Source organism: Protopterus annectens, chromosome 16.part0 (genome assembly GCF_019279795.1).
Source record: "Protopterus annectens isolate FY-2018-M chromosome 16.part0, PAN1.0, whole genome shotgun sequence".
In the NCBI taxonomy this organism is placed as follows: domain Eukaryota; kingdom Metazoa; phylum Chordata; order Ceratodontiformes; family Protopteridae; genus Protopterus; species Protopterus annectens.
In genome coordinates, this window is record NC_056750.1 from 878,131,709 (window position 1) to 878,150,341 (window position 18,633).

The window sequence follows — 18,633 nt, forward strand, 5'->3', positions numbered from 1 at the left end:
TTAAATAAACAAATAAACAATAAAAAAAAACAATAGTTTGTTGATTTTTCTGCACACAAAGGTAAAGTACTTGTCTATGAGATGTGGATGTCAGAAATGCATTAATCTCCATTTCATAAAATAAAAAGAGTTCATACATCTGTTTAAAATATGCAAATGAAAAAAAAACAAAACAAAACAAAAAAAGGTGTGTTTCAGCTGGATATGAAATAAACAAACAATAAAAAAACACTTAAAAATATATCCTCAAACATACTTACATGTGAATCTCTGGCCACTTCCCTCAAGGATTTATTTTACAAATGGAAAACAACTTCAGACTCCAACCTAGATAGCTATCTGTCCTGAATATTTTATTTTCCTCTTAACTGTTGAAATAGTTTTCAGAGCCATCCTGTATAATTGTAAGAACTGGAACAACTAGGACTAATTTAGGCTAGAAAGGTCAATTTTCTTTACTTCATTTTTGCGGTCTGGGGTGGAAGACAATAATGTGCAGATTAACTGAATACTGTTTAGCTTTCATACAAAAACTACAGTTTTCTTAATAGCTGTGAAACATCAATGCTACCCACAGCTAGTTCTGTAAAGGAATATTTTATTTACTTATTTGTTTATTTATTAACCTTTGGTTGTTGGGGAAGTCTGGCTGGCAAAGCTCCCTTTTGTTGGAGGCTTGGGTACAAAAGTTCCACATCACATATTTCTTCACAGTCAATTACCAGGAGCTAACAAAAATAGCTATATATTAACAATTGATCACAATGTTAAGCATACCACGCAGCACTTATGGCATGCTAAATTTACCCATATCTAAAGAGCATTCAGCATTATTTTACATTTTTTTTTGTATAAAGTTACATTGAAATTTTAATACACAGATAGTAGGTGAGGCAAAAGTTTTATCCAACCTGTTAAATAGTTCATTTTGGGTAATATTTTACTCCATCCATAAGAGTAAGGGTATATGCAAAACACACACACACGCACACACACGTGTGTGTGTGTGTGTGTGTGTGTGTGTGTGTGTAAATTGAACGTTAGTAATATTGGATTTTTTTTCTGCAAGTGTTATGTATGTGAGACAACATGAACTGAGGAGATCAGGGAATTTGTCCTTTCTCCACTGTAGAACGATCTCAGAATTCGTATACATAATTAGCAAGTGGTGCGCGGGATGAGTTTTCTGGCTTTTTTTTGTGTTTTGATCCCTTTGGAGCAATGTTTTTTCTCTCAATGTATTTGTACTTTGATATTTCAATGAATGTCCATATACACGCATACATATATATATATATATATATATATATATATATGTAGATCTGTATCAGTGTAATCACAAATAGTTGAAAAATGTGATCTAATCATGGCTGATCTAATGATATTCTTCAGTACAGTTTACCAACTATAAGTCAGATAATAAGGAAAGTTTATGATTTTTTTTTTATCTCTAGTATGGTTTGCCTTAAGATTTATAAATAATATTGCAGTTTTCTTTATGATAGTGTGTTGGGTTGTCTGAGTTAGTGGTTGGGGGGTATAGGGACAGTGCTTGCCCATCTGCAAAACAAAACAAAAAAAGAAAAAAAAAAAGTATTTTCAGTTTTTTCTATTTTTTAGTTATGCTGGGTTAGATGAATTTTGGTTAGACCAGTTGTGTTTAGATATTTTGAGTTTTAGATGAAATGACATAAACTATATATATATATATGTGTGTGTGTGTGTGTGTGTGTATAAATATGTATATATATATATATATATATATATATATATATATAAAATATACATATATATATATATATATATATATATATATATATATAAAATATACACATATATATATATATATATATACATACACACACACACACACACACACATATATATATATATATATATATATATATATATATATATATACATATGGGTCTACTTTGGTCGAAAACACATTTGGTCGAAATTCACTTGACTAAGCACACGACTGAAAGCTCACTTCACTGAAAACTCATTTGGTTGAAACTCATTTTGTCAAAAGTTATATATGGCCTTTTCCCCACTGTGTGATTCTGGAGTTAGAATATAAAGTAAGGGGGAGTGTTGGGATTACAGCCCCCCATATTGGGGGTATGGGGGCATAGCCCCCACCTATTTTTAATCTATTAAACCATACGCATGTATATTGACAAGTACAATGAACAACTCTTTTCACAAGAGAATATAAACTCAAACTATAGCCCCCCACATTCCCCAATGTGGGCGGCTGTATCCCCCTTACTTTATATTCTAACTCCAGTATAACACTACAGTGGGGAAAAAGCTATATATAACTTTCGATTAAATGAGTTTCGACCACATGAATTTCTCATGAAGGATAAGAAAACGTCAGTTATTCACCTCCATTCTCCCCAGTTGGTCACCCCAGTGCTCATTATGCTAGACAGACACATGTCTGGGTTGTAGTCTGGGCTTTACCCTGAAAAATATTTATATTTTTATACCCTTAGATCCCTTACAAGAACTTCTATAGATTTACCAGGTTACTAAACTTGCTTTATCCATCTCAAGTTCTGAAACTCTCCTTTTTTCCCACTAATGTGATCTTAAGTATGATCCCTTACAAACTTAACTGTTTAATTCTATGCTGACAAATGGGAGCGTTAAGTATTAAATAAACCTGTGCTATTGTTCCTTGTGTCATCATCACCCACCATTATCTGAGATTCCTGTGGCTAGGTTTATGAGATTTACAGAGTCTCAGGCTTTATATGTGGCAGTAATGAATCATCAGTAATAACAAATTTCCTGCAAGGGTAATTGGTTCTCTTTTTAGGTGTTTTACAATGAATCGTAACAAAAAATTTTCTTTTATCTGTTACAAGATATTTAATTTATAGGAATAACAGGATACTATGGTATGAACATGTTTTATTTATATGTATATTGTACAACACAGCAAAAATGTATTAACTTATTTTACTGCTAGTACTTTTCTGTAGAACGTATACTATACAGAAGCTACTAATTTTTATGGGTATATTTGATTTTAAATTAAAATTGTGCTCTGTCATTTATAAAGTATCTGATTTTGTGATACAACATATCAGTAAATGATGACAGTCAGATTTTTTTTATTTTTCAGAAAGATTGTTAATATAAATCCCATAGTCTATCCACTTTCCAAATGAAAAACAAAGGAATGGGAAAGGAAGTGAAGGGGACAACAGTCAATGCTTTATAAGAAGTACCAATCAGTCCTTGAAAAACATGAGTACTCAGCTGGCATTTGATCGTGGCTGCTTAAATGACAGTCTGTGAATGCTAGCAACTGTAGCTATAACAAGGAGCTATTATGCATCTGCATAATAACAATTGGTGGTAGCGCTATGCTTTATCAAGGCAGTATCATGTATCTATAATATAATAATGCAGAGTATTAAACTTACAGAAACAGAATAGCTCTAAGAGGATTTATTTTTTGGTCCTCACCTGTCTGATATCTTTATTTACTTTTTTTCAGTCCACAGTCTGGGAGTGGGGATGCTAGATATGCCATTGTCCAGGCTGACTGTGAATAATACTGGTAGTTAAATTTAGGTCTTCTGTTTCTGATAATTTTCATTTGTGTCACTGATTCTTCAAAGAGGAAGCTGAGAGCTGTGCAAAGCAGCTGAAATAACCCTTTGGAAATTAAAATTTCTATTAAGGAAACAGAATTCAAGCCCCCCCCCCCCAATTTTGTCTTGTCTAGGTTCAGTGGCATATTTTTTATTTCTTAGATAATTAGGAAACACAAAGAATATTTTAATCAAGTCCTGGATTTTCAGGTTAGTTTTCTGTTTATTTTGTAGAGGACAATGGTATAAAACACTTGTAACGGTTTATACTCAGACAGAAGACTGTGGAAAACATCAATTTATTGCATTTAGTCAACACCCATACTTATGGGGACTTGATAAAATGAAGTAAATAAAATGGAGTATGGTTTAAACAGTATGCTGTTATGACAGCTAAGGATATGTGGGAAGAGACTAAACAAAATATAATACAAAAACTGAGAAACTGGAAGCTCTGTTTTATGGATAGCAAGATACAGAGAGCCAAAATGTTTTAGTCCCATTAGTTTTATACACAAGTCGGGCATACTTTTATCAACCAGAGGAGAAGCTGAGTTCAACAATTAATAAAGAGTTGAGGGATTTTATCTGAGAGGGAAAGACGGCAGAAGTCAAGTGGGATAAGCTGATCCTTCCAATGGAACAAAGTGGTTTGGGATTACCTGATTGGAAGGAGTATTTCAGAGCTACACAATTAAGGATCTTATGCATAACATAAGCAGAAAGCTATAATTCTAAGTGGAAAGGGATGATGAAACGGGGGGGGGGGACCTCAAGAAACAAGGAGAGACTGGGATTGTGGATGCAGATCCTTAAGGAAAATAATAACCACACAGGACATTGTTTTCATAAAATATCAGAAAGTATTCTAAGAACTAAGTCAACATGGGAATGGAGAAAGGAGATTATGCCAATAGGGATGACTGCAATTAGGGATACAGACAATAGGAAAGAGGGATCTGAAATTTACTAGAGAAAACTGGCAAATGAACTAAGGTATTGGGAGCAAATAATTAGAGAGGGAAAGGTAATAGAAGGGGAAGAGGCCAAGAATGTATTTGGACTGTAGGCTAGAGATTTCCTTCCTAATAAAGAATGATAACAGCTTATAGGTAAAGAGAAAGGACCCTAAGCAAAAGACCTGTACTGGCAGAGTTTTAGTAAAATCTAGAAGAGAAGCTGCTGTTAAAAATGAATAATTAGTGGAGCATATAAAATATTGCATGATAACTATAAGAACCAATCAGAGGAGGTTAGAAAGGATTGGGCCAAGGAAATGGATAAGCAATTAACAAAGAAACAATGGGAAATTTATGTATGACTCACAGATATGCAAAAAGTCTAGAAGATTTAGGATCTTTGCTTGAAAGTGTTTGCATAGATATTTTTATACCCCAAGTAGACTCCAAAGAATTTTTCCTGAAGTAGACAGCAAATATTGGAGATGTGATGGGGAAGAAAGAGGCAACTGGGAACATATTTTCTGGGAGTGTAATAATTTTGCAGACTTTAAAAATTCCCTGTAGACTAATCTATCAGAAATACTGTGTGAGCAAATTGGTATAGCTAAGGACATACATTTTTTGAGTTATGATACCCAATTGGAATTACATAGACATAGTAGGACCTTGCTGAGTCTAATTATGGTGGCTGCCAAAAAAGCCATTGCTGTTAATAATGGAAATCAGAGTCTAAACCAACTATACTAGAAGTAGTGAATATAGTAACAGAGATAAAGCAACTGGGACTGGGATCTTTAGAAAAGGGTGGAGCAGTTCACATAGAAAAAAAAAGAGAATTGTGGGAACAATACATGCAGAATAATGGTTTGGAAGAGGAATAAGGTTTAAAGGAAGGCAGGATTTGAATGAGCTATAATATTTGACTGACAATGACTGGATAGATCATAAGTGATGTATAATGTTTGCAACTACTAATATGTCAATATGGTTTGTTTTGATTTATATAAATGTATGATTGCTTATATCAAAGTGATAATTTAATAAAAAGTTTCTTGTTTTAAAAATATATATATATGTTGCATTTAGTGACATGTAAAATACAAGGCAAGATAAATCTAAATATTTGGGAAAAATTAGTCAGGATGTCTTTTAAAATTCCAATATACATTGCAAAAGAAAAGAAAAAAAGTAAAAAGGTAACAGAAAAACTGCTCAGGTAAAAAGACCGAAACAGACCCTGGAAACCAGAGTCTTCACTGTGCAATACTTTAAACCTCATTGGGAGAGGCACATGGCAAATATGCAAATGAAGCCTAAGGGGCATACAAGTATTCCAGCTACATGGCTTCTGCATGCTTACTGACTTTGAACTTTCCACAAGTCTTTATTGAAGCATTTGAGATAAACTGTTTAACTTACATTTTTAGCACTTGTGTCTCCTTTCTACATAAGCATTAAAAATCAATGTACTACATAATCTTAAATAAAAAGCTATATTTTACACAGCATAAGCAGTTCATGTTAGCAGATTTTCTGTCCTAGTACACTATTATCTCTTGAAGTTGGCTAACATGTTTTTCTTTACTCTGTATTATGTGCTTAATTCCTTAATGGGGGTATTTATGCTGCACAGACTTCGTTTTACACAGTACATATACTCCTTGGATTGATGGGGTTCTGCTGTAGAACAATACCTTTTACATGCAGATAGGGTGCCAGCCAATGGAATTTTAAGGTTATTTAGCCCTTTGGTCCCTTTGACTAGGCTGAGCACATTAAGTCATTTTGCTGACATACACATACAGTGTGATGCCTCAGCAGATAGGAAATACAAATAACTATGTTGAATTTTCTATTATTATTTACACTGTATTTCTAAGTTTTGTTACAAAGTGACTAGGGATACAGAGTAGCAGTCCTATTTGACAATTGCATGACATTTCCTGGAATGCCATTGGTTTATCTAATCTCATAAATAAACATACAGTTTTTAAATCTATAAAACAGTCAAAACTGAAACAAAGTTGCAAGCAGGAAACCCATCATGATTTATCTGAAGAGAGCAAAGCCCTTCCCTCCAAAAAACCTAAGACTTTCTAGGATTTATAAAAATACCTGATGAAATGCTTTCTGAGTTTTCTTGCAGATAAGAGGATAAAAAGTTTTGTCCATGTTTTACATGTGTAGTTGCATTGGTGAATTTGTCTCCAAGCATAGTAATATAACTCAGACAGCTCATTACATTTTTTTCCCTGGATGACACCCCCACCTTACTGACCACTGAAACACCCCCTTTTGGACTTGATCTCATTCGTTCATTATGGGTGAGGGGATCTCTTCAGATCTACTGGGACAAGAGCCATTCACAGTGGCCACCTGCCAGGTAAACACTGGAGAGTTTGTTGCAATCATCAACATCTCTACAATGAGAGCAATTATGTATATCAAGTCCTAACGTCTGTCTTTGTGCAGTGATGGGGGCACGTTTATCAATGTGTGGAGTACCTGTCCCTTAATCAGCTCACATGTACTGTTTTGAGTGGACAAAAAGGGCTACTGTCACTCTGGCTTTGGTAGTCAGTGGTTAGGTCAGGAGTGGGAGCCTGGACTGGGTGGGAGTCACTCCATCCCCCAGGATAGACACACCCATCCCTCCCTGCTATTCCATCAGATGTCTGACTCACTGATCGAACCTGAGTCGCATGGGCCTTAGTCTGGGTTTTATCTGTCTACACCACCAGTGTGGCTAGACAGATAATTTGCTTTTTGCCTCAAACAGATTTTCTTCAGTTATATTTATCAAGGTTTCAGACCAGAATATGCTCTTCTTTCAGGATGATTTACTTAATAAAGCTTATTCTACAAAATTTAGCTCAATACTCGGTACATTTTTATAGAAACAGCTAGCATGGTCTGAAGCAGTGCAGCCAGGTTATGTATTAATATGGCATTTACCTGAAACAGCTAGCATGGTTTGAAGCAGTGCAGCCGGGTTATGTATTAATATGGCATTTACCTGAAACAGCTAGCATGGTTTGAAGCAGTGCAGCCGGGTTATGTATTAATATGGCATTTACCTGAAACAGCTAGCATGGTTTGAAGCAGTGCAGCCGGGTTATGTATTAATATGGCATTTACCTGAAACAGCTAGCATGGTTTGAAGCAGTGCAGACGGGTTATGTATTAATATGGCATTTACCTGAAACAGCTAGCATGGTTTGAAGCAGTGCAGCCAGGTTATGTATTAATATGGCATTTACCTGAAACAGCTAGCATGGTTTGAAGCAGTGCAGCCAGGTTATGTATTAATATGGCATTTACCTGAAACAGCTAGCATGGTTTGAAGCAGTGCAGCCGGGTTATGTATTAATATGGCATTTACCTGAAACAGCTAGCATGGTTTGAAGCAGTGCAGCCAGGTTATGTATTAATATGGCATTTACCTGAAACAGCTAGCATGGTTTGAAGCAGTGCAGCCGGGTTATGTATTAATATGGCATTTACCTGAAACAGCTAGCATGGTTTGAAGCAGTGCAGCCGGGTTATGTATTAATATGGCATTTACCTGAAACAGCTAGCATGGTTTGAAGCAGTGCAGCCGGGTTATGTATTAATATGGCATTTACCTGAAACAGCTAGCATGGTTTGAAGCAGTGCAGCTGGGTTATGTATTAATATGGCATTTACCTGAAACAGCTAGCATGGTTTGAAGCAGTGCAGCCGGGTTATGTATTAATATGGCATTTACCTGCTGCCTTTGCCTTTGCAATGTATATGCCAGGATGGTGAACTTATCTGTCTTATCAGGGCATTCCTATTTGCAGATTATTCTAACAACATTACTCATTTGTTTATCAAATCATCTTTTCTGTTTTAGTATCTTTATAAGTCCAGCAAGATTTGCCAAAATCTTTGAGATTTAGACATTATTAAGATATCCAAATGTAAATACTGGCTCGCAGAGAAAATTATTGAAGTTCTCCAAAATAACACAATTCCCGCTCCAAAATTTCTGTATAGTGGGATACTATTAAAGTAGTGATAACTGAGAGAGGGTTTCTGTTATATCTGACATTTCATCAACATCTGACTCATCATACATGTATCTGTGATAGGGTTTAATTTTAGACATTGTGTGTGTGTGTGTGTGTGTGTGTGTGTGTGTGTGTGTGTGTGTGTGTGTACATGGGGGCTGCAGGAATGTGGACATCACTGTATATTTATAATCTAGTAATGGCTGGAATTAAGGTAACTTTTCTGCACAGCCAGGCACAAGGCTTTACTGATCCATTAGTCTTCCTACCTAGATGAGAGATGACCGCTCACAAACTCACAGCGACAGACAGCATGCAAGCCTGTTATAAAGCAGTGGGAAAGTGAAAGGGGGCAGCTGGAAGGAGCCAGTGTGGGTCTCCAGAGTGAATGCCTAAGAACTGGGCAAAAATAAAAAAATTAAGAATTAAAATAATTCTGACAAGAGTTCATCCTACTAGCTTTTGCTTGCTAGAATTAAAGTACCGTTGTTCATTCCTCACCTGCCAAGGATGGATGTTGGTGATATTTGCACATGTTTGGTTGATGAAAGGTGCTTGTACCGAAGGATGACATGAAAGAAGGCCATGCAGTGCATGTGCAAATGCGTACACTGCTTTATAAATGCAGTAGGTATAGCGGAAGTTGTACACATCGAGTATGCTGACATCGATTTGTGATATTACTTCCTGCCCTGAACAAATCTTGCTATAATTTTTGTTCACATTTGCCGTAACGTTATTGTCTATCGATGAAGGCCACTTGCACTCAAATGCAGTCTCCCAAAAGAGCTTGACAAAAATATCATCTGGTGATGTGGCGGGATGTGTGCTGTAAATAAACTCCTTCAGACCAGGGATTCTGCCTTGAAAAAGTGCAAATGTAATAGTACCATTTAAAACTTTTAGAATTTCTTTCTTCATAAAGACTGGAGTGAGTGACCAGCCTGTAACTCCAATCCAAGTCTTAGTACTTAGGTTGCTCATTGAAACTTCTTCCATAAAGGGAACCAGCTCTTGCAGTGCAGAATACAGGACAACAACATGCACCGAGGACCTCTCCATTAGATTAATGATCTCGAGTATCTTGTTTTTGAAGTTATACTTGGGTATTATTTCTAAATAATCAACACAGCCACCAACCTTCATCAGTTCTGCCTTCAGGTTGTAGCCACCAAGTATGCCATAGTCGTTATCTGAGACCACAATTCCCACCCAGTTCCAGCCAAATCGCATCATCATCTGAGCCAAGCCATAAGGTTGGAAACTATCATTTGGAACAGTCCGGAAAAAAGAAGGAAACTGTCTTTTATTACTCAGAGGAGAAACAGCTGCTCCATAGCTAATCTGGAAATATAAAAAATGCAGCACTAAAAAGTGTATTCAAAGTTTCTTTTATCATATCTACGGTTTTATATTTCCCAAATGTTAATATGTTAGGTATTAATATTCTTTTTTGATCTACAGTTGTTTCTGTAACATGTTTACTCACATGAATGCATGATTTCTACAAACAAAAACAAAAATGGCTGCAGAACAAATGTACAGCTCTGCATAGAAAAAATGTGACACCACTGTTACCTGCCTTCTTCTTTTATTAACTGTTTGGTCATAAACTTTGTCATATTTAATAAAAAAAATCAAGCATTCTTATTGCAACAGAACTCTGTGTGTTATTTAGTTATTTTTGCAACAAATTTGTGTATCATAACTTATGGAGAATGAAGAGTCCATGAATTATAACAAATAGATTACATAACTGTATGCAAGAAATACTATACAGAATTGTATAAGTAACATCTACTCCCTTTATAGGGGAATGCAAAATAATATAGTCCAGTAAACATCAGTATTAGCTGTTTATTTCTTAACAGTACTTTAAGAATTCTATCTGCATCAGCAATGAATAGCGGTATACATGGGTTTACCAAGCACCACAATTAAAAGAACTGACACAAATATGGAAGGTATTTGCTATCATCCCAAAAAAATTCTACATTTAAAATTATGACCTTCATTAATACAAAACCACTTGTTTAAAGGCAACTGGGCACCATCCTGGAACAAATTATAAAAGATTAATCTCAGTATTACTAAGTTATTTTGGTGCAATGCTGCAGACAGGTATTATGTTAGAATAACTTAAATACACCCTGGGGGTATTTCATAAAGGTTACAGTGAGGTGTACATGATGTGCACACCTCTAAGTAATCTTTTTGAATTCGTAGACAGCCCTACCACTGTGCTTTTTGAATTTGTAGACAGCTTACCATGGTGTTTTTGAATTCGTAGACAGCTTACCATGGTGTTTTTGAATTCGTAGACAGTTTACCATGGTGATTTTAAATTCATAGACAGCCCTAGCAGGGTGCTTTTTGAATTTGTAGACAGCCCTACCACGGTGCTTTCTGAATTTGTAAACAGCTTACCACGGTGCTTTTGAATTCGTAGACAGCTTACCATGGTGTTTTTGAATTCATAGGCAGCCCTACCAGGGTGCTTTTTGAATTCGTAGACAGCCCTACCATGGTGTTTTTGAATTTGTAGACAGCCCTACCAGGGTGCTTTTTGAATTCGTAGACAGCCCTACCATGGTACTTTTGCACAGAGACATGCAGCACTATGGTGGGCTGTCTTTGTGGCTGTGCTGGATACTAATGAGGCATTTCAGGGTAGAAGAATATGCTAAATAAGCTTATGCTTTCCCCTTGGAACTTCCTCTGGAAGGTATCTATGTGCTGAGTGATTCAGAGAATCACTCGATAGTGTAGATTAGCTAGGCTGCTTCTTGCACACAGTCAAAATTTCGTGTTCATCTGCTATGGAGGAAGTAAGTGGTGAGGAGTTTAGTGGTAAGGTATGGTTTGGGAATGTATGTGTGTGTGTGTGTGTGTGTGTGTGTGTGTGTGTGAGTGAGTATGGGAGGTAGCAGTAGGGGGTAAGTTAGGTAGGTGTGTGTCTGTGTTTCTGAAGATGAATGGATGATTGTGCCTGTGACAGCGATTGGGTGGGTAGGGGGCTATTTTGTATGAATGTATGGGTCTATGTTAGAAAGTTAAACTGCCAAAATATCAATGTTCATAACACTTGAACCCATATTAACAAAACTACACAACATTGAAGTGGCACAAAATTGAAAGTGAAAACATTGACAACACATATTTTTGGAGGGTAAAGCCCCCATGCAACCCCCACCCCACCGTACTTATTTATACCAGCTCCCAGACTGAGTGACAGCTGATAAAGGGCAAAACCCCAATCCCAGCTGTACCATGATCAGACAGAAAATCCACTCACACTGTAATTTTTTCACTTTTGATAGTGTAACACTCTGCTTTTGTGCAATTCTGCTGATATGGGGTCAATGGTGACAACTACAATATTTTGGCAATTTGATGTTCTAACATGGACTTGTGTGTGTGTGTGTGTGTGTGTGTGTGTGTGTGTGTGTGTGTGTGTGTGTGTGTGTGTGTGTGTGTATAATAAATGTGTTTGTGTATGTTTGTGTATGATGTATGCCAGCATGTATGTATGTGGTCTGGTTGGCTGAGGTACCTGTTGTATTTTCACACAATTCTGTATTAACAAGTGGGCCATGTAACATTGAGTTGGGGGAAACATTAGTAAGCAGGAGTAAATAACTCTTTATAGGTACATCTGAGCAGCACTTAAACAGTACAGGGATGGGGGAACCACTATCAACCAGGGATACCTCTATACTCATGCCTAAGCAGCTGCAGTTAACATGAACCAGGAAGGAACACTAGACACCAGGGAGAACTGCTCACAACTATATCTCCATGGCATTTATACAACATGTGGGTGGGGAGAACACTTGGTACCATCTCCATGGCACTTATACAAGATGTGGGTGGGGGAAGGACACTTGGTACCATCTCCATGGCACTTGTACAACATGTGAGTGGAGGAGAGCACTTGGTACCATCTCCATGGTACTTATACAACATGTTGGTGGGGGAGAACACTTGGTACCATCTCCATGGTACTTATACAACATGTGGGTGGGGGAGAATACTTGGTACCAGCTCCATGGCACTTATACAACATGTGGGTGAGGAGAACACTTGGTACCATCTCCATGGCAATTATACAACATGCAGGTGGAGGAAGAACACTTGGTACCATCTCCATGGCAATTATACAACATGTTGGTGGGGGAGAACACTTGGTACCATCTCCATGGCACTTGTACAACATGTGAGTGGAGGAGAGCACTTGGTACCATCTCCATGGCACTTATACAACATGTGGATGGGGTGGAACACTTGGTACCATCTCCATGGCACTTATACAATATGTGGGTGGAGGGGAAAACTTGGTACCATCTCCATGGCACTTATACAAGATGTGGGTTGGGGAGAACACTTGGTACTGTCTCAATGGCACTTATACAATATGTGGGTGGGGGAGAACACTTGGTACCATCTCCATGGCACTTACAGAAGATGTGGGTGGGGGGGGACACTTGGTACCATCTCCATGGAACTTATACAGCATGTAGGTGGGGGAGAACAGTTGTTACCAGGGAATTATTTATTGAAATTGTGTTTTAACTGCACTTAAACATCACAGGGAAGGGGGGGTGGAACCACTAGACATCATGGATTACTTTTACTTCTCATGTTTTAACAGCAGTTAATTGGGATTGGGGGGAGCCATTAGACAACAGGGATGCTTGTTTAATTATATATGGTTTGTGGGACAATGCTAGACACCAGGTTTGCATTGGCTATATTGATGACATGATGTGTGAAACTTTAATGCCTGGCATTAATGATGGATTGAAATCATCTGTGATTTACAAGGGCAGGAAAAGGATACATCATGGGCATTCAGACAATACAGGGACAGCTACTGGGTTTCTGGTGTGTATGTATGTTTGAATGTGTGTAGCTTGTGTGGGAGAATGAATGGAGTACCTTGGTTTACACAGTGTAAACCCCGACAATGTTAACTACCACGAGAAATGCTGATCAGCAGTACATGCAGTAGGTATCTGCAAGTCTCACTGAGACTAATGTGTCTATGACTCACAAAATACTGCACTGCATTAATAGGGCCTTTTTACCAAGGCCCTTAAGGAAATGTGCTAGACAGTTTATCACTCTTTTGGTAAAGTCTTTTGGAATTGTATGCTTTGCCTGTAAAAAAGGGAGTTATGTTTTGCAAAGCTGTATGGATTTTGGCATAATTACCCATTTGAAATATTTTTATTAAGGCATTAATGCTGGAGAGGGCTGGATCATAAGGACTGGTAGAACTAGGTCTGTCTCATAGGCTGTAAAAAATTGGAGAAGCTTAATATATGTGTCTTGCAGAAAAACAGAGATTAATGAACAAAACGTGTGGTTTATCTTGTTTCTTCAAACTGCAAACTAAATAAACTGTTTGTCTAATGTATATTGGCATGAAATTATGTAATCTTGTCATATAGAATTAAAAATATCACAGTGTTTTAGAAACTTTGGATCACTGAATGGATATCAGAACATGTAAGGAATTGCAGGTGTAACGCTGCTATAAACACAAGCAAATCATTATGGATATGGGTCCCATTTTGTGAACAAGATTCTGAATATCATATGCAGTTTGTAGCAACTTTCTCAGCCTATTTGCTCTGTTTTGTGTGTTTTAATCAATTTAAACACTTGGTAATTGTGAATGAACTATGTGTGATTTAAGGAGATTCTAGATAAGTAATTCCAGTCACAGGAATGTGAAATCCTCTCATTTGGACGGATCTGCCTCAAGGCTCCCATATAGGATCCTATATCTCCCCAAGCACACTTCCATTACAAAGCATAACCTACATACTCAGAACACAACTGAATACCTGAATTAAAAAATGTTTTAATCCTTCTGTCATTTCTGTGCTCAGACACTGAGAGACCCACACTGAACATGTATGTAGTAAGTCAGTAACTGACCAGTCATGAAGCTGTACATGTCCAGACACTAACTGACCCATCATGAGTGTACCCATGACTATTCAGTGACTACCCCCTTATGACCATCTTAATGTCCAGTCATTTACTGGCTTGGTATGAATTAGTGCCTGACTGCCATGTTGTCATACATTTCCAGTCCGTTGTCAGTGTCAGTGTCTATGGCGATAAGGTGTGCCATGCCACTCAACATGGCTCAGCGGTTAGCATTGTTGCCTCATAGCAAGAGGTTCTCTGGTTTAATTCTCAGCTGGGGTGCCTTCTGTGTGAAGCCTGCATGTCCTCCCTGCGTTCGCATGGGTTTCCTCCAGGTGCTCTGGTTTCCTCCCACATTCCAAAGACATACATTTGGAGCATTTCCCCCTAAGTCTCTGCTGAAAATGGGCTCTGTCCCAGCCAGACTTTCCCGGTAAACAAATGTAAAATAAAATAAATAAATTTCTACTAATGCCTTCACTGGTTATCTGATATGTGCTTGTATGCTGTTGAATCTGTATGACTTGAAATATATAATTTATAGTATCATGGCATAAACACAGGCAAGATATACATGTAGTCTGGAAACTAAATATATCCAGTACTTGGGGATAACAAGGAAAACTACTTTATAGGTAATCTGTAAAAATGATGCATCTAGGTAATATTTAGTATATAATACTAAATGCAATGCACACTATTTGTACTGTTGGTAGTAGAAACAAAGAACTTGGAACATAGAGGGCATTTTGCATATTACAATCAGAGATGTTTTACGAATAATCTAAAAGTAAAATACATCCCTGTTATAATGGGGCACAAAGTTAATGAACAAATTTGTTATGGAAAAGGAATGAATGCAACCTCCTTACCTAAATCTGAGTACTCTCACCTTGGTTCACAGCAGTTGTTCATTATTAGATGTGCCACATGAATCCATCCATTCATCCATCCATCCATCCATCCATCCATCCATCCATCCATCCATCCATCCATCCATCCATCCATAACCCCTTTTCTAAATTTCCACATGGGGTTGTGTTGTCACTTTAACAGTGAAAATCATCTAGAGCCAAGATTCACACCGTCGGGTGGCTAGCCCTGCCATGGTTGTTTTTTAATACCACTCACATACATGCACACTCACACCTATGGCCAATTTAGAGTGTCCAATCTACCTACTGAATGACTTTGGAGTATGGAAGGAAACCGGAGCACCTGTAAAAAAATCATGCGAACACAGGGAGGGCATGCAGATTCCACACAGAAGGTACCCCAGATGAGAATCAAACCAAAGAACCTAACACTATCTGCTGCACCAATGTGCCACCCAGGATGCATCACATTAATACCCAGTGGAAATCAAGCATGTCTTTTACTGTGGTAAACTGCTTCTTACACAGTAGATGATGTCTACAAGCAACATAATAGCAGTAAGGGAATGCTGAACGACAGATTTCAAACTTTAAAAGCTGCCCATACCTGTGGGAACATGTATAACCCCAGTATTCTTGCCATGGGCATTGAAGATTTTGATGGGGAGTCTCCCACAATGCCTGGCATTGGTGAATGAAAGTTGCAGTGGTAGTTGGGAATGGCAGTGTTCTGTCTGGAAAGTAGTGTCAGTGTGCCATGAAGTGCTTTCATTTCCGAGTAGCAGGCATCATAAATCTTAAATCCGAGTGTGGTATTTGGAAGCAGTGTTGGGCTCTGATTGACTTCGTTCATGGCAAAAACCACAGCAAGTACATAACGGTAATAGCGAATATGAAATCTAAGTGTAAAAGAAACAATACGATTAGTGAAACTTCAGTTAATTTTTGAATACACTACAAATTCTGCATTACCTTTTAATGTCTATAGGCATTTCACAAAAATCAATACGTTTTACCTAGCAGCCACAAAAATGAGGTCACAACTTGTCGTATTACCTATGGTTGAACCTGAAGGAGCTAAGTATCAGTGCACATGAGTGCTTACTTATTGTAAGGTGCGTATAAGATATCTTCCATGTTCTGTAAGTACAGGACTGATGTACACCTTACGGCCAGATTACCATATTCAAAAGCACATTGACTCAGCAGAAACCCAAATCTTATTTTGATTTCTTCTGTGGTTTTCTATAGGCAGTTTCAGGCGACAGCTGACCATTAGCAGTAGCACTTCCAACTACTCCATTGTGTTGGTCAGGGGTGTGGCAGGTTAGCCCACTTAAGTGTGGCATGCTAGCCAGCACTCATCCTGGCTAACAAAGAAACTATGAAGCAAACAGCAGGTAGGAAGGATGACCAAGTCACCATCATGACACTGTCCATAAGGCACACATAGTACAAGTCATTTTCTATAGACGGGTGCTGTGGTTTTTGGAATATACAGTGATGTAATTATCCACTAAGCCATTGACAAATTATGACTTGTGCACTACCCCATTGTACCAACACAATCTGCCATTCCTCTGTGGAGGGATAGCTGAGAGGTGTCACTGAACACCTTTCCTTTCCTAGTCAGCTTCAACTCAGCTAAAAATAAAACAGAAAGAGAACTACAATTAAAAAAACACCATAACTGAAACTGTTCATCTGAATGAGACATGGAACAAATTACTACAAGGTCTCTGTCATCTTCACATAATCATCTAGAAGTTACTTTTTTCTGAAGTACCAGAAGGCAATAAAAGGGACCAATCACATATCACTAGATACCACAAGGGAACCAACACACAACATGCTATGTCAAAAAGGATAAATCACTACACACTAGATTTCACTGAAAATCACGCCCAACACACTAGGGACTGCAGAGAAACAGAACAACTTGTCCTATAGAGGCAGACATTATATTGCCATCCATATCAGTACAGTTAGCTTTAGGTAGACATGCCACTTCTCCATGCTGATTTCTCTAGTGCTTGCATTCTGTGCATGCTGTCAATGACCCAACCATGTCATGTGCTTAGTTTGGCATCAACCCCCCACCTCTCTTTCATGGGATTTGGAGTAATCCACCTTCTTTGTGTGCTTGATCTGATATCATATGGCTGGTTTCCACTTTGGGGCATTTTATGAGCCTGTAATTTCACATACTCATTTGTGGTGATATAGCCTAGGCCTTAAGCGATGGCAGGCATATAACACAGCAGAGCTGCCCCCCTACTTACCATGGAATATACCCACTTCATGCCGAGCACTCTTCTCCTTAAACGAGGCTACAGTACTAGGAGTCCGTTAAAAACTCTGTACGGAAGTCACAATGAATATGCAAAAGGAGACTCATTCCTAAACTTTTTTAGGACATTACAGCGTAAAGAAAGATAAGTCATAAAGAGTCCACTAGAAAACTGAGGGAAATTTTATCAAAAAGTGCAGAAATATTTTACAAAACTTGTAAGAAAAATCATGGGCTTCAGTACCCCAGCCCCACCGCCCTCTAATATGTTATTATATTATATTTTGCACCATGTATGACCCACATGGCCAAAATGAGAGATATGCTGTCATGGCAGCTGCTTTCATTTTGTTTTTCTTTAAATACATTGTAGACTAAACTGCTCAGTATCTCTTCAAGGCCTCCAAACACAGCAAAGAATGTAATGCGTACATCTTAAGCATTCATGTATGTACTCTGTCTTCAACAGATTACAATGGAAGCCTTAACACGTGTGCCTGTTTTGCTGAAAATGAATTACTGAAATGCTGCTCCTCTCTGATGATGCATTAAGCAGGGAATTTTAATTTTAAAGCTCCTTAAGTGCAAAGAACATAAATTGTCAAAAACTGCTATAAGGGTACAACCTACATGAAAATGACCATCATAAAGGTGCTGACGTGTGTTTCTTTACATTTTATAAGCATGCTCTTAGATCATTTAAGAATGGAATCACTCAATTCAACTCCCTTAAACATGTTCAACATTTTAAACAAGTTATTTAAACTTCTAATATATTTAACATAACATTTTAAGATGCACCATTAACAGTCATTTAGAATAAAATGCTGTAATTTCTACTTCATCCATGTGAATATGGACATTTTTGCCTCTTCTTACACCTACTGTTTAATTTTCTTTCTCACTGAAAATTCTCTG

At 37.6% G+C, this 18,633-nt stretch overlaps 1 protein-coding gene across 1 annotated transcript in view; it reads right to left on the reverse strand.

The window, feature by feature from the left end:
* LOC122790675 (extracellular calcium-sensing receptor-like) overlaps nucleotides 1-16,317 on the reverse strand; it is a 93,241-nt gene extending 76,924 nt beyond the window's left edge. Inside the window, exons 1-2 of the mRNA XM_044058198.1 lie at nucleotides 16,033-16,317; nucleotides 9,112-9,954 (exon numbers count right to left, since the gene is read on the reverse strand). Of these exons, the coding sequence (XP_043914133.1) occupies nucleotides 9,112-9,954; nucleotides 16,033-16,278 (1,089 nt within the window). The 5' untranslated portion in view covers nucleotides 16,279-16,317. The remainder of the gene's footprint in view (nucleotides 1-9,111; nucleotides 9,955-16,032) is intronic.
* Nucleotides 16,318-18,633: the final 2,316 nt, after the last annotated feature.